Raw genomic sequence first — 15,399 nt, forward strand, 5'->3', positions numbered from 1 at the left:
CAAGACTTCAATCGTAAGTTTTCCGTCATAAATATCTTGTTTTGTTTTAGTGTCTAATTTTATTTTTTTTTATTAGGAAATCGATTTTGAGCATAAAAATTTGATCGATTCATAAACAAAACTAAGCCAACTTTTTATATGTTTCGAACACGACTTGTTTAGTTGAGGATTAGTTCGAGTTCGACTTGGACTCGCCTAACTTAACTCAGTTCCAATAAAATTTATAAATTTTTTAGAATTTTAAATTTTATGAGTAATTCAAATATTTAAAATAAAAGAGTATCATCATTAAAAATTTATCATGAAATATGGAATGAATATATGATAGGAACAAGTATATTTATTTGTGAGAGTGTGAGTGCATAATTATTCCGATAGTTAAATACTTATATAATTATTCCGATAGTCAAATACTTATGTAACTTATAAATCTGTAAATTTTATTTTGCAACTTGAGATTATCCAAGTAAAAAAATAAGTGAGAATTTTTTGTAAGTGGAGTGTAAGTGTGAGTGTATATATAGTGTGATCATACTGATATAGATATACTTGTAAAATTATAAATCATATTTTATGACGATTAGTTTAGTAAAAATTATATACGAATTTTTTTATGGAGAACTTGATTTTCGAACATATAGCGCATATGTGATGTAAAATTATCGTTGGGAAATTAAAAAAAAGTTAAATTAGAAATGGTGGGAATTATATGAGATGTAGTGTTACACTATCAAGAAATATTGCATATAATTTAAATATTTATTATAAATTACTATTTATAATATATATATATTATATTAAATTTATTAATCTTAAATTTGTGTAACAATATTTAATATGATATTTCTATCACATTTAATAAATTATTTAAATCAAAGACGTAAATTTTAAATATGCATAGCTAACATTAAGATTGAAAATACAAATTATATAATTTTTTTAATGTACATAAATAACATTAAAATTGAATACTTCGTTAACAATTAACAAACACATGCACTTTATTAACCAATACGATCTACACCTCAAAATGGAGGCAAATGAAGGTAAAGACACGGACAATAATAAGTTATATATTATTATTAATTAAAAAACTGGAAAAATCACAAATCAATTTTAAATTGAATATACTAAAAATATATAAATAATAAAATGATTAATTTAATATTAAAACAACCAGTAAATTTGGATTAGTTAAAATGGCAATGGTCCAAATTTTGAACAATTTTGATCCGAACTTCTGGGTTGCACTCAATGGTAAACCATGTGAAATGATTGAAAAAAAGGACAGATAAATGATAAACTATGAGAAATAATTGAAAAAAGGACATATAAAAGAGCATGACGAAGAATGCCAAATATAAATAATTTATAAAGAAAAAATGTATTTATAAATATAGGCACTTGCTCAAATGAGAACTTTCTTAAAATGAGAATTTTTTTTTAATTTATCAAAATCTCATTCATTTGAAGGGCCCCGCCAAGGGCACCTTCACAAAAAATATATCATTAAGGTCTCCACCTAACTAGCAAAAAAAAAAAAATCACTGATGATGTGGCAGTGAACTTTTTTTTTGAATTTTTTTTGGAATTTTCTTTTGACTAGCTAGGGAGAGACTAGTTTTATATACATTTTTTATATTGGGTACTCATTAGTTTGATATTTAGATTAGTCAAAATATGATAAATTAAAAAAGTTTTCACCATTCTTATTTTAAAAAGTTCTCACCTCTATAAATATATAAGTCAACAAGAGTAATCTCTATAGATATATAAGTCAACAAGGATAAGCTATTAGAAATTACATAATATGTACTTAGAAGAGTAATCACATGCCAAACAATACAAATGTCAATAAGTTAAGCTATAGAAAAACACTATAAAAAGGAAAATATAAGGTTCCCAGAAAACCACATTGCAAACTATTTGTGTTTGGTTTTAAAAGAACTAAGATATATCAGCACAGCATGGCTACTTATGTTAATGCTACTTCTGGCCCACCAAATGTTGCAGGTACTGCTGTTACTCGGAGTTCAGCAAATTATCATCCCAGCATCTGGGGAGACAAATTCCTCCCATACTGTAACTCCTCCCTCCTGGTACGTTACTCTATATACTCCCTCCGTCCCCTCAATTATTTACATTAGGGGTGATCGCGGTGCGGGCGGTGCGGTTTTTCGCTAAAACCGCGAACCAAACCGCGCATGCGGTTTGGTTGAAAACTCAAACCACAACCGCACCACGCTAGTATAAAAACCACGTAAACCGCACCACAAAAATGCGGTGTGGTGCGGTGCGGTTTGTATGCTTAAGAATAAATATTTTTAGTTGAAGTTAGAATAAAATTTAAATATACAATAATTAAAAACTTTGCATGTAATGAATTTATATGATATTTATCATTTCAGAGCTACAACAACTACTAAAATAACACAAACAAAAATGTAAATATGATAATAAATATGAGTACTAACTACCAAGAGACATATTATAATAATATAATCATTTCATACAAATTTGGTATAATAGTAATGCGAGATTGATAAAATAATAATTAACTATTATTTGAAGAGATTTAACAATTCAAAAACATATATAACATAATTATAAATAATATATATGTATAATATAATTTTATTTGACAATCACTAATATATATATATATATATATATATATATATATATATAATAATAATAATAATATTGCGGTGCGGTGCGGTTTGAACCACACTACTAATATGTCAAACCGTAATCCGCACCGCACCGCGCGGTTTGTGAAAAATTCAAACCGCAACCGCACCATGAAAATTAAAAACTGCGTTTTGTGGTGCGGTTTGGTGCGGTGCGGGCGGTTTATGCGGTGTGGGCGGTTTTTTGATCACCCCTAATTTACATAGAAAGACGGGGGCTTGGCATGCCTTTTATTATAAAATATACGGTCATTTGGGTGAGCTTTAAAAATAAGTGCTTCTTAAAGTAAAAAAGTGAAGTAGAAGTTAGAAGCAAGTTAAGACTTATAAATGATTAAAGAGTGTTTGGGAAAGAAGTATAAGTCATTGAACAAAAGTTAGTATTCTCTGCTTTTTATAATGCTTTTTATAAGTACTTCTTAACTTTTTACACTAACGATACGAACAAGTCCTTCTAACTTATAAATTCGGAAGCAAGCTTTTTAGCCCTGGCCAAACACCTCCATAGTTTGATAAATTATAATACATATGTGTGTGTGCGCGCGCATGCATTGATTACTATACGTGTAATTCGTACTAACAAACTCATGCAACCAGAAAACTGAAGTTAATAACACAGAGGAGAAACAGCTTCAAGGGCTGAAAGAAGAGGCCAAGCAGATGCTAGTTGCAGGGGACACACCTCAGCACAAAATAATAAGCTTAATCGATGATATTCAACGATTAGGTCTGGCCTACCATTTTGAAGCTGAGTTAGATGCAATATTACAGCACTTGAAGGATAGCTTTCTTCAACTTTACTGCAGCAAAGATGAGGTTGATCTGCATGATGCGGCTCTATGCTTTCGGCTGCTTCGACAGCAAGGACATGTGGTTTCTTCAGGTAGCTTGATTGTTATCAATCCGACCTCGTGTCAAACGTACATACTAACATATCTTAGGGTATTTCCACGCATGCAGATGTATTCTACAAGTTCAAGGACAACAACGGGAAGTTCAAGGAGAGCTTGGCTAAGGATGTTAGAGGAATGCTAAGCTTGTATGAAGCAGCACATCTCATGGTGCATGGAGAAACTATACTAGAAGAAGCTCTTGAATTCACCACCTCTCACCTTCATCTATACCTGAATTCAATCCTCAACAATCCGTTAGCAGGCCTTGTTGGTCGTGCCCTCAAGTATCCCCTCCGTAGAAGTTTAAATAGGCTTGTAGCAAGGCATTACATTTCCGTCTACCACAAATTATCTTGGCATAATCAAGTGCTGTTGGACCTGGCAAAACGTGATTTTAATCGAGTACAGGCATTGCATCAGCGTGAGCTAGGTCCTATTACAAGGTATATCCATATTTATAGAGGGGTAAATATCAAAGTGCTCACTCAAGTGGAGGTCATATATCATTTCGTTCACAAATCTTAACGAGTATTATTTGAATCATTAAAATCACAATAAATATCAAATAAGTACCTCTAAATATGAGTTCAAGCACTAAAAATAGTATTTAGAGAGTTTTACACATTATTCTTCAATGTTACCACAACCAAGTAAAGGTTATAACTTCTAGTATGATAATATATTTAGATCTTTTCAAGTTTATTTAATATTTATTTTTAATTAAATAAAGAAATAAATATTCAATAAAAAATAAATAGTAAATAAACTTGATAAAATCTAAATTTATTAGCACAAATACTAGAAGTTATAAATTTTACTTGGTTATGGTAACATCTAAGAATAATGTGTAAAACTCCCAAAATAATATTTTTAGTGTTTGAACTCATATTTAGAGGTACCCGTTTCATGATATGTATCATGACTTTAATGATTCAAATGATACCTGTTAAAATCAGTGAAAGAAGTGATACATGACCTCCACTTCGGTGAGCATTTTGATATTTAACCCTGTTTATTGATTGATGTGCGAGTCTTGAGTATGTAAAGCCTTCTTAATTCATTTGTATTGAATGAAACAACTTTAATTTCAGGTGGTGGAAAGATCTAGATTTTGCAAATAAACTTTCTTTCGCAAGGGACAGAGTGGTGGAATGTTACTTTTGGATATCAGGCGTGTACTTTGAGCCCCGGTATACGGAGGCCCGAGTATTCCTAACCAAAGTGATTTCCTTAACATCCATTGTTGATGACATATATGATATCTATGGAACTATCGAAGAACTCCAGCAGTTTACTGATGCAATTGAAAAGTAAGTGCAAATTTGAGTGGCCTGTCAGAAAGAAAGAGCAATATATATTATTCTTAAAATCTTAATATCTGATAAATATTTTTAAATGTTTTGCATTAGATGGGATATCAGCACCATAGATCAGCTTCCAGAGTACATCACCCTTTGTTATCGTCCTCTACTGGAAGTTTTTTCTGAAGCTGAAGAAGAGATAGAAAAGGCAGGAAGGCCATCATATGGCTTTCGTTATGCAAAGGATGCTGTAAGTGTCCTAAATATAGCAATTACCAAGTGCCCTTTTAAACTTCTGTCCTTTCTAATACATGGTACTTCATTTTTAGTTTAAAAGGTTATCAAGAGGCTATTTCGACGAAGCAAAATGGTGTAAAGTAGAGTACTTTCCAAAATTTGAAGAGTATATGAGTGTTGCACTCATATCTGGGGCGTACAAAATGTTATCGGTCACAAGCTTCGTGCTAATGGGTGATGTGGCAACCAGAGAAGCATATGAATGGATTTCTATAGATCCGCTGATTGTCAAAGCTTCATCTGTAATCTGCAGACTCAGTGACGACATAGTAGGACATGAGGTTAGACACAGAAACTTTAGGTTGCAGCCGTTAATTATTTAAGGAAAATGTCATTATTTAATTGGCTAAAGAGAAATCATTTTGCCTAGGCAAACAAAAAAAAAGAAAGAAGAAAAATTAAATATGTTTTGATACACCCAATTAACCTCTGATTTATCGTCTACATACTGACAGTTTTAATTGCAGTTTGAGTTGCAGAGACCACATATACCGACAGCTGTGGAGTGTTTTATGAAACAATACAGCGTTTCAAAAGAAATAACTTACGGTGCACTGCAGAAGCGCATTACAAATGCGTGGAAGGATATGAATCAGGAATGCCTCAATCCAACAGCAGCTGCAATGCCGTTGCTAATGAGAGTTTTCAATTTGGCACGAGTCATAAATCTTCTTTATGACGGGGATGACGGATACACACATTCCTCGGCTCGGACAAAAGAGATGATCACCTCCGTCCTGTTGGACCCTTTTCCTGTATAATGCTTTTTCTTATGGCTTGTTAATTAGTACTGTTGTTTAATAAATGAACTCTGTCAGGTGCGATCTCGTCGTAGAAATGAACAATAATGTAAGGGTTGCTTCAGGTGAGAATTTTCAGTGTCACTGGTTTGTTTGTGTAAGATAATAACTTTTATTAATATAAGAGTGTGCAACTACTTTATTATGATCTAAACTGTGTAACAAATTCTAGGCAAGTCTGGACAACGAACAAGGTGTTGCATGTTTTATAATCCATATATAAGTAGAGCAGCTGTATACTATTAACAACTGTTAATGGAGGAATTTGGTGATAACAAATTCGGAGGTCGAATCGAAATATAAAAATAGGAGTTTTGGGTTTTTGGTTGTTTGGGGCTGGATTTAAGAGATGTCTCGACTAGTTAGATGCGTCGGATCCTTTTCGAAGATGCCTGCCTACCCTATTTATAAAGTGATCAAGCCAATGCAGTTCTGTTAGAATTAGGTTTTATTCTCCATGATTGTTTAGAGATATATTTGGAATTAGTGGATTTTATCTTTTAATCATATATATTCGTTCTATATTTGAAGGATATCATTGGGAGATATCGTCTATAATTATTTAAAGATTGTCCTCGTTTAACATAGAGGAAATAATTAACTTGGGACTAAGATTCTAAGATAAATTATTAATAGATTATTATTACGAAATTTGGGAGATTATTGAGCCTGACGAAAATAAGCAATAACAACAACACCTAATTTTTCAGTGCAGCTTGATGGAGCGGAGAACTAAGCATTCTGAATCTTTCTAATTTCCTGATTCATAGAAAACACTAGAAGTGGAAGATTAGTAAAAATATGTAGAATATGTCGTATATTGCATGTGAGGATGAAAGTAAGAAATAGTGTTTTTTTTCTTTGCATGTACCAAAAGTGGATGCCCAGAGTACTCACAGACTCACAGTGTCTGTTCTTTAGAATTTCTCAGCTTAGCTGTTCTTTAGAATTTCTCAGTTTGGAGCTTGTATTCACTTGCATTTGATAACTAAAGTTGACGAGCCTGTTGAATCTGAAATTAAAAACTTAAAAAGAGCACAAAATTGACATAAATGGTCAGACCCTTAATCATTTTTCTCTGTTTGGAGTTTGATTTTTACCTCACTTCTGCCCTGTAAATAATAACTGTTATTGGTTGTGCAAATCAAATACTGTTTATTGGTCTGCACATTATAGAAAAAAGATTATGAAAATACTGTTGACTAGAAATTAATGTTTGAACACCAAGATTCTTTCTCAAGTTCTTCACTTGTTATAAATCTCTTTATCATCTTTTCATTTGTAGCATGTGATTATTTGATTTTGTGTTCTGGTGTTTTGGCAACACCCTGAATTAAGTTAGGAGAGGAATATTAGTGTTTTTGTCCAGTCTTATTGAACCCTGGCAAGTAGAAACTCTTTTTTATGACGACTTGGCTAAATAGATTTAATAGTTAATCATGTTACAATTAAAAAAAAACAGTGAATCAATATAATTGTTGAAATTACTAATGCATTACTAGACTATCCAAAATTTTCTAATGTAATGAATAAGATTTAAATAAGGATGTATATATGATCATAAATAAGACAGCTATCAGGATGAAATATAAATAGTCTTATGTACTTCAGGTATCGAAAGAACAATATATTGGAAAGAAAAAAAACCATTCTATCTATTCACTGTTGCTCTTCCTTCTAGTATCACACGCGCATTATTGTTTTGTTTTGTGTATTAGACTAATATTAGTGGTATCAGAGCCACACAAGGGCGTTGAATAATACTTCAGCCTATAATATTCCAATTCCTGTCTTTGATGGAGAAAATTATGACTTCTGGGGCATCCGAATGAAGACATATACCTTCAAGCACAAAATCTATGGAACATAGTAGAGGCTGGTTTTACAATTTTAGAAGACATGGAGAGCCTGGCTCAAAATATGTATTGAACCAAAACATAACCAGGAATGCTGTTGCACTTGTTTACATACAGAGTTTCTTCTAAAATATGTAAATGTGCAGAATTAATGCAGCTCATTATATTAAATTTGATTCAACGTGACTGCAAAAACGGCTTTGTTTCCATTGACAAGTTCTTGCTGCGTGTGGTTAACATTCAAAGCAAAGGGCAGTGTCAAAATTATATTTTTTACCAAAACACATCAGGAACATTGCGCGTACACTACAAATTTTGACCTAATCTATTGGCTGACATGAACTATGTGGCATTCTGTTGATGATTTTGATACAATAGGGAAAGAGATAATATATTTGATGGAAACTTATAATTTTATTAATCAAAAGGCTCTTTATATAGAGCTCGTACATATCACATAAGCACGATTAGTGCTACATAATAAGTTTATAGAGTTAAAAATCTTCTCTAATTAAAGAGACATTAAAACATAAAAATATAAACATATGGTCATCATTGACTACTAATGTCTGTGTCCATAAAGTCCTAAAATTAGTGTTGATCAAATGTTCAACATCTTGTTACAATTATTTCACAATATTCATTTCTTTCAAGCAGACATAATTTCAAAACAATACAGTATGATCATATATCAGAAGAAAAAGGTAAAAATTCAACTTAATTGATCATACTGCAGAGCAGTCATGATGGACCTAGAACGCGACCCAATTCAAACATATAAAACTAAACATCCTTTGCTAACGCGACTACAGTAACATAACTAGCTGTTTTCATGTTGTAACCAGTGCTCCATTTTTAAGGTTAGTATTCTGACTCCCCATTGTAACTACAAAAGACTTCTGAATATTATCCAAAGAATTAGCAACGCGACCATCACAGTTCCCTGAAATGTGATTATTTAGGTATCTTTGCTGGTAGTTGAACTGCATTTATTTTTATAGGTTATCTCAAATTTATGTTATTTATATATGTTGGTTAAATTTTGTTATATTTCATGGGTCAATAAGGGGATCATATTTAGAAGAGGAACTATATCTTTATTCATTATGCTCTTACTCTCACTCTCTGAGCACTAAGCTCTAATATTCGCACATTTAGAAAATAACAACATTTAAATCATATTCAAACTAAAACACCAATTTTAAAGATGCGATGCAACAATCTGTTAAGCCCTTGGCACTCTATCATATTGACTCTTGTCTTGTTCCGGCGTACTACTAATTGATTATTTGGCAGATGTGATGTAACAATCTGTTAAGTACAACATTGACTTGTTGTGTGAGAGTTGACAGGATATAAACCGGCCAAACTTGATTTCATATATTAATGAAGTATCAAGCATTTAGGATTAGAATCTACACACAAGTTAACTGAAAAAAAAATCTAGTCACAACATTTAAATTTTTTTATATGTTATCAAGCTAGCTAGCGTTCGATTCGCAATCAATGAGTAGCGTGCTATACAAAAAAGAACATGAACAAATTATTTCACAATATTCATATATTTCAAGCACGCATAACTTCAAACCAATACAATATTATGATATATCAGAAGCAAAAAAATTCAACTTAATTCATACAGAGCAATGATAATGGACCTCAGACGCTATCCAATTCAAACACATAAAATTAAGCATCCTTTGCTAACGCGACTACAGTAACATAACTAGCCGCTTTCATGCTCTTAACCACTGTTCCATTTGTAAGAACATTATTCTGACTCACCATCGAAACAACAAAAGACTTCTGAATGTCATCCAGAGAATTAGCAACGCGACCATTACAGGTCCCTGAAAACGAAATTATCTGAAAATTTCCCAAAACATCTACAGACAGGGGATGGGACCTCGAATTACCAATGTCAACTTCTGATACAAGTCCGCTACAACAAAGAACCGAAAAATTCAGAGAATAGTACCTCGCAAATTGTACCAAGGCCTTGATCACATCAGTCCCTGGTTCGAAACTCAGGACCACAGACCATTTCAAGTTCCTTCCACTCAACAGATTGTAATTGGACTCCATAGCCATTTCCTCGGTAGCCCTAACAGCCAACATTTCTGGATTGTAGAAAACAGTTGCAGTCAACGTGACCTCATCCATGGTTATCATACTGACTGCAGTACCCGAAACGATGTCCCCGCTGAGTCTGCCCAATGTGACATTAAACAAGGCAAGAGGACCGTCTTTCGAGCCAGAGAACAAAAACATCCCTGACATAGTAATCAGGCTAAGTGGTTCAGTAAATGTTATCGGAGGAGCCTGAGACCCCATGTGACTCAGATCAGCCCGAAGCACATTTCCACTTCCACAGAGAATAGTGAGATGAGCCTTCTTTGAGCTGGCATAACTGACCACCCAATCAATCAGATCAACGCCACGTGGCACCTTCAAAATAACCGTAATGGGTGCAGAATCCTCTCCTCTGGGTTTATTCCGGGATCCACGAGGGCGTCCAGCACGACTTGCACTCGTGTTACTCACAGCAACACCCCCTGCATTATTAAAAATTGGGCTTGCCCCGTTGATTAAATCGTTTTGCGCGGAATAAGCATGAGGCATTGTGTTTGGAGTTGTGACATGAACAGAATTATTGAAGTAATTCATACCGAAAGTAAGATCTGATGAGTAAGGGATTGAGAGCTGAGGCGTGAATGATATGTTCGGAGGAAGTCCTCTAATAACACCGGCTCTGAGCTGAAAATACATGGGTGTATTACAGCTGTAAGACAATACTCTTTCGATTCCCATTTACTCACTCCATGACAAAATCATTTGAAACGTAAAGAAAACATATTTTCAAGCATTTTTTTTAATTTTTTTTTAAAATAAAAATATAGATGTTGAACACTGTTGAGAAAAACAAAATTTGAAAATGATTTATAAAAGTGCTTTTTTAGACCTCAAAGTACGTGCAAAAAATCAAAGTCACGATCATTTTGAAACGAAGATAGTATTTGTTACTCCCTCTGTCCCATAATAGTGGAACAGAGGGAGTATTTGACAAAATACTTCCATGACATGTCAAATAATTTCAATTAAATAAATATGTAATTTGAATTGTAACATTAATTATATCTTGGAAATGAAACAAAAATTTATATTTAAGCGGTTCCTGAAATAGCATTTAATGAAATATGCAAAAGATACTTCCTTCGTCCCACAATACATGTCTCTTTTGGAAAAATTACGTATATTAAGAAAGTATTAATTAGACAACATTTTCTTACTTGTACCCCTAATAAATGCATGCATGTAGAATCTTATTCAACCCCCATTAATTGTTATACAACTTTCAAGAAGGGTAATTTTGGAATATTGACAATTTATTTGCATTGGAAAACAAAAAGGTGGACAAGTATTATGGAACAAAAATTTCCTTCAAAAGAGACTTGTATTGTGGGACGGAGGGAGTAGTTGAAGACAAAATAATTGAAGTACGATTTATTTAATTTCATACTAGTTGCTTACAATTAAATAATGATTGTGATAATTTATTTCAAAGGAATAATATATGTTCATAGAATTGGTAACACCTAAACAACAATTGTCCAAATTTATCTCAATAGAATGATAACAGCTGAATAATGATTGTCAAAATTTATTTCAATGGAATAATATATACTCATAGGATTGATAACAGCTTAATAATGATTGTCAAAATTTATCTCAATGGAATAATATATACTCACTTGGTTGGTTACAAGACTAATTACTAAAAATTATATGTAAGATAATTAAGCGAATATGGGGAGTGAAATGTGATTATTTAGGTTTTTTGCTAGTAGTTGAACTGCATTAATTTTTATAAATTATTTTAAATTTATGTTATTTGTATATTTTTTTTAAAAAATCATATTTTATTGATTAATAAAATCAAGTTAAATATCTTAATTCATTTTACTCTTACTATCACCCTATGAGCATTAAGCATTAATATCCTCACATTTAAAAAATAGGAAAATAAATCATATCCGAACTAAAGGACCAGTTCTGAAAATACAATGCAACCATCTTTTAAGTCGTTGGCATCTACCACTCGTGTCTTGTTCCGGCATACTATTAAGTGATTATTTGGCAATTTTGATGCTACAATCTAGTAATTAAGTACCATACTGACTTGTCTTGTGAGAGTTGACAGGATATAAATCGGTAAAATTCAATTCATATATATATGTGAAGTATATCAAGCATTTAAGTTTAGACTCTATACTTACAAGTTAACTAATAAAAAGAATTTCTAGTCACAACATTTCAATTTCTCCTTTGATTTAAACATTTCTTTAACATTACAATACAAGTTTTCATTCATAATCATAGTGCCAAAATATATTACCAAGCTAGCCAGTTTTAGATTCGTATTCAATGAATAACATGCTATGCATAAAAGAAAATGTCAAAATTTAGTCAATTCAGGCTAGTGTCTCAAAAAACCATTTATCTCAAGTTCAATCAATATTGTACATTCTTTGTCGTTGGTTCCCTGTCCATAAAATCAACACTAATTCAATTCGACACATCACTTATTTAAGAAACTAAATCAACACAAAATTATAATTATTGGTGCAACACACCCGAATTCCTATATAATAATATGATAATATAAGTATATAATGAAAAACAACATAATATCATACTATTAATATAAGTCAACAATACTTCTACACAGGGATCGTCACAGGCATGAGTATAAACAATACAATCTACAAATCCAAAGTTATTATAGATCAAAACAACTATTTAAATCTGATTCTAAATCCATTCTGAAAGTTCTCACTTAAGCCTCTAGGCATACCCAGACCCTCACGTCGTCTAACAAGTTACTTCGATGAATCTCATTGTTCTCAGATTTCAGTGTAAGATAAAAATACCATAATTGAGCCAAAGCTCAGCAAGTGCAAAATCTCAGATAAATAGAATTAGTGATAAAAGAATAAGACTTTTTTGTCAAAAAAACGTGATAAAAGAACAAGAGGATTAAATAAACAAAAAATCTAGAATAGAAGATTAGTCAACACAAAAGCAAAATTGATCAGTTATAGATGTTGAATTGGAAATTTGATAAGATGCTACGAATTAAGTTGGGTGATTAGCCCATGACATAGCTCTAAACCACATATAATGCGATTCTTAAATATAAAGGATCCTTAGACACACGTTGACTTATAATAAAATAATAATTTGGACGGGCATCTTGGTCTCCATCCAATTCCTTCAAAAATATTTTCATGATGAGTGATTTGATTCTTAACTTTTAAATCCAATACTTAACAATGGAAAAATTCCTGAATTTTATTTAAGCAAGCTAAACTGAATTATTATGCCAAGTTTCTAATGGATAGTTTTTAGGGAGAAAAGGGTATATGATCTAGTTTTGTTCAGCGTGGAGACTCAATTTATCGAAGGAAAAATGTTCAAGTTAAGTACAGGGTTTGAGGTTATTGCTAGGTAGGGACAACCAAATAATATTTTGCTAAGTTCTATTAGTGAAAATAATTCTGGATAGTTCAAGCTAAGGGAAGTTCCAATATATATGTAGTAAGAATTTAATTATCAGGTGTAAAGCAATTATGCCAAGTGTTGGCGTTTAGGGAAATAATCAGAGATGGATACTGTTTGATTACTATGATAGTGAAGTATAGTGTTCTGTGATTTCTTAAATTAGATAAAAGATGTTCAAGTTTCATTATCATCCTATGCGGGGACAAAAGTACTTTACATAAAGAATTCACTAGCTAGTCAAATCATCCTGTAATAGGATTCTAGATATAACATACACAATTTAGATTCAGAAGAATGAATCAAGATAGGATAGATTGTACACTCGTCTTACAGGTCTGTGGCTGATAGTTGTGACTTTTAGAATTGAACCTGAACTGGCTCCTTGTCGAGTCTCCTACTCTGACCTATGATCAATAATACTAGAGTAAATACTTATCCTTTGATACTACCCTATATGTGAATTAAAATAAAAGAGTATCAGTAAATAAAGATAGCATTAATTAAATAAATGAATTCTAGCCTCTCTTTTAACCCTAATTCTCTCCCTCTCTCTTATCATAGGCGCTGGTTCCATCGGTTTTCACCGGTGGAAAGCCCCGAATCAGTTGATTACTTTGTTTTCTTCTTAGTTTTTGAATAATACTTCTTTTCAGGAAACTTGGATCTAAAACCATCGGAGATTTCGTTGTCTCTCTTCCAAGCGCGTGGGTTTCAGTCCGATTCTTGTTTTTGTGGTTCTACTTCAGATCCAATCTCGGGGGAATTCTTAGATCTAAAACCATCGGAGATTTCGTTGTCTTTCTTCTCTGTTTCAAGCGGGTGGATTTTCAGTCCGATTTCTCTTGTTTCTGTGGTTCCGCTTCACATCTAAAGTTTATTTATCTTTAGTTATTATTTTGATCTGGTGTAGTCTCTCCTTGGTGAGAGTTAGGTTGTTTCTCTCCTTGGTGAGAGCTTTGGTTTTTCTCTCCTTTGTTTGTGAGAGTATGATCTTTGATTTAGTGATAAAAAATGTCACTACTAGAAAACGGGTAAAATTGACCGTCATATCCGGTCAAATTTAGTTAAATTTGACCGGGTTCGGTCAAATTTAGTTAATTTTGATTGGAAACGGCGGTCAGTCATAGCTTAGTGGATTTTAGCCATCTCCGGTCAAATATAGTTAAATTTGACCGGATAAAATTGACCGGTTAGTTTTGACCATTTAAAGTTGCTGCCAATTTTGACCCGTTTTCGGTCAATTTTGACTATTGTTTTCAAAGTTCAAATTTTCACGAAAATTCAAAGTTCATAGTTAAATAAAATCAGAATCCACTAAAAATAACATCCACAACAAACAGAGAGTTCAAGAAATTAGCATCTAGTAGACTAATAGAAGTAAGTCATCTAAATGGAGGGAAGCAACCAAATCAACAGTAAGTCCGGGCAGACGAACACTGAAACTAGCAAGCAAACAAACACCGAGAAAAATCGATGTTACGGACTAAACATACATATATATACATGTATATAGATGAAATCGAGGTTATTACCTGAGATATAGCCATGGATTGAAAGAGTTTTATGACAGAGAATAAACCCTAGTTCTGAAGAGCGGCGTCTGTGAAGAGGCTAATGTGAGAAACGGGGAAAAAGGGGAACTTTAGTTGTATTTATATATTTGGTAAATATGACCGTTTTCGGTCAAACATTAAAATTGACCGGGCTCTGTAAAAAAAAAGCGAACATATGGATTTCTCGGCAGTAGCTACTGGAGTAAAATAGAGCAATCAAATAAAACAGAGCAACAAAACATAGTAATTAAATCAATTTAATTTTAAATACTTAAAAAGAAATATTAAGGGCATAATTATAAATTTGGTTAATTTAGTACAAATTATCACAATGAGTATTAATACAAATTTGATTAAACCAAAAATAAATTAAACTAAATCATCATCATCACTTTGGTCATCATCATCCATATCTTCATTTTGATCTTCATTGTCACTTGCAATTTG

At 32.4% G+C, this 15,399-nt stretch overlaps 2 protein-coding genes across 3 annotated transcripts; one reads left to right on the plus strand and one right to left on the minus strand.

Moving 5' to 3' along the window:
* Positions 1-1,874: 1,874 nt before the first annotated feature.
* Positions 1,875-6,134, plus strand: LOC108202783 (sesquiterpene synthase 2-like). Its single transcript, XM_017371323.2, has 7 exons — positions 1,875-2,099; positions 3,288-3,573; positions 3,651-4,026; positions 4,675-4,893; positions 4,993-5,134; positions 5,214-5,462; positions 5,649-6,134. Exons 1-7 carry the CDS (start codon positions 1,968-1,970, stop codon positions 5,940-5,942), a joined length of 1,698 nt encoding a protein of 565 aa, XP_017226812.1. The 5' UTR covers positions 1,875-1,967; the 3' UTR covers positions 5,943-6,134.
* A 3,265-nt stretch (positions 6,135-9,399) lies between these two features.
* Positions 9,400-15,013, minus strand: LOC108202788 (AT-hook motif nuclear-localized protein 15). 2 transcript variants are annotated; one of them, XM_017371327.1, is made up of 3 exons: positions 14,932-15,013; positions 10,507-10,594; positions 9,400-10,392 (listed from the first exon to the last, which is right to left on the minus strand). In XM_017371327.1, the coding sequence occupies exons 1-3, from the start codon at positions 14,944-14,946 to the stop codon at positions 9,527-9,529; spliced, it is 969 nt and encodes a 322-aa protein (XP_017226816.1). In that variant the 5' UTR covers positions 14,947-15,013; the 3' UTR covers positions 9,400-9,526. The 2 variants fall into 2 exon arrangements, with proteins under 2 accessions (XP_017226816.1, XP_063941615.1); XM_064085545.1 differs by having other exon boundaries at positions 9,400-10,594.
* Between the last annotated feature and the right edge of the window lie 386 nt (positions 15,014-15,399).

This window comes from Daucus carota, chromosome 9 (assembly GCF_001625215.2).
Source record: "Daucus carota subsp. sativus chromosome 9, DH1 v3.0, whole genome shotgun sequence".
NCBI lineage: Eukaryota > Viridiplantae > Streptophyta > Magnoliopsida > Apiales > Apiaceae > Daucus > Daucus carota.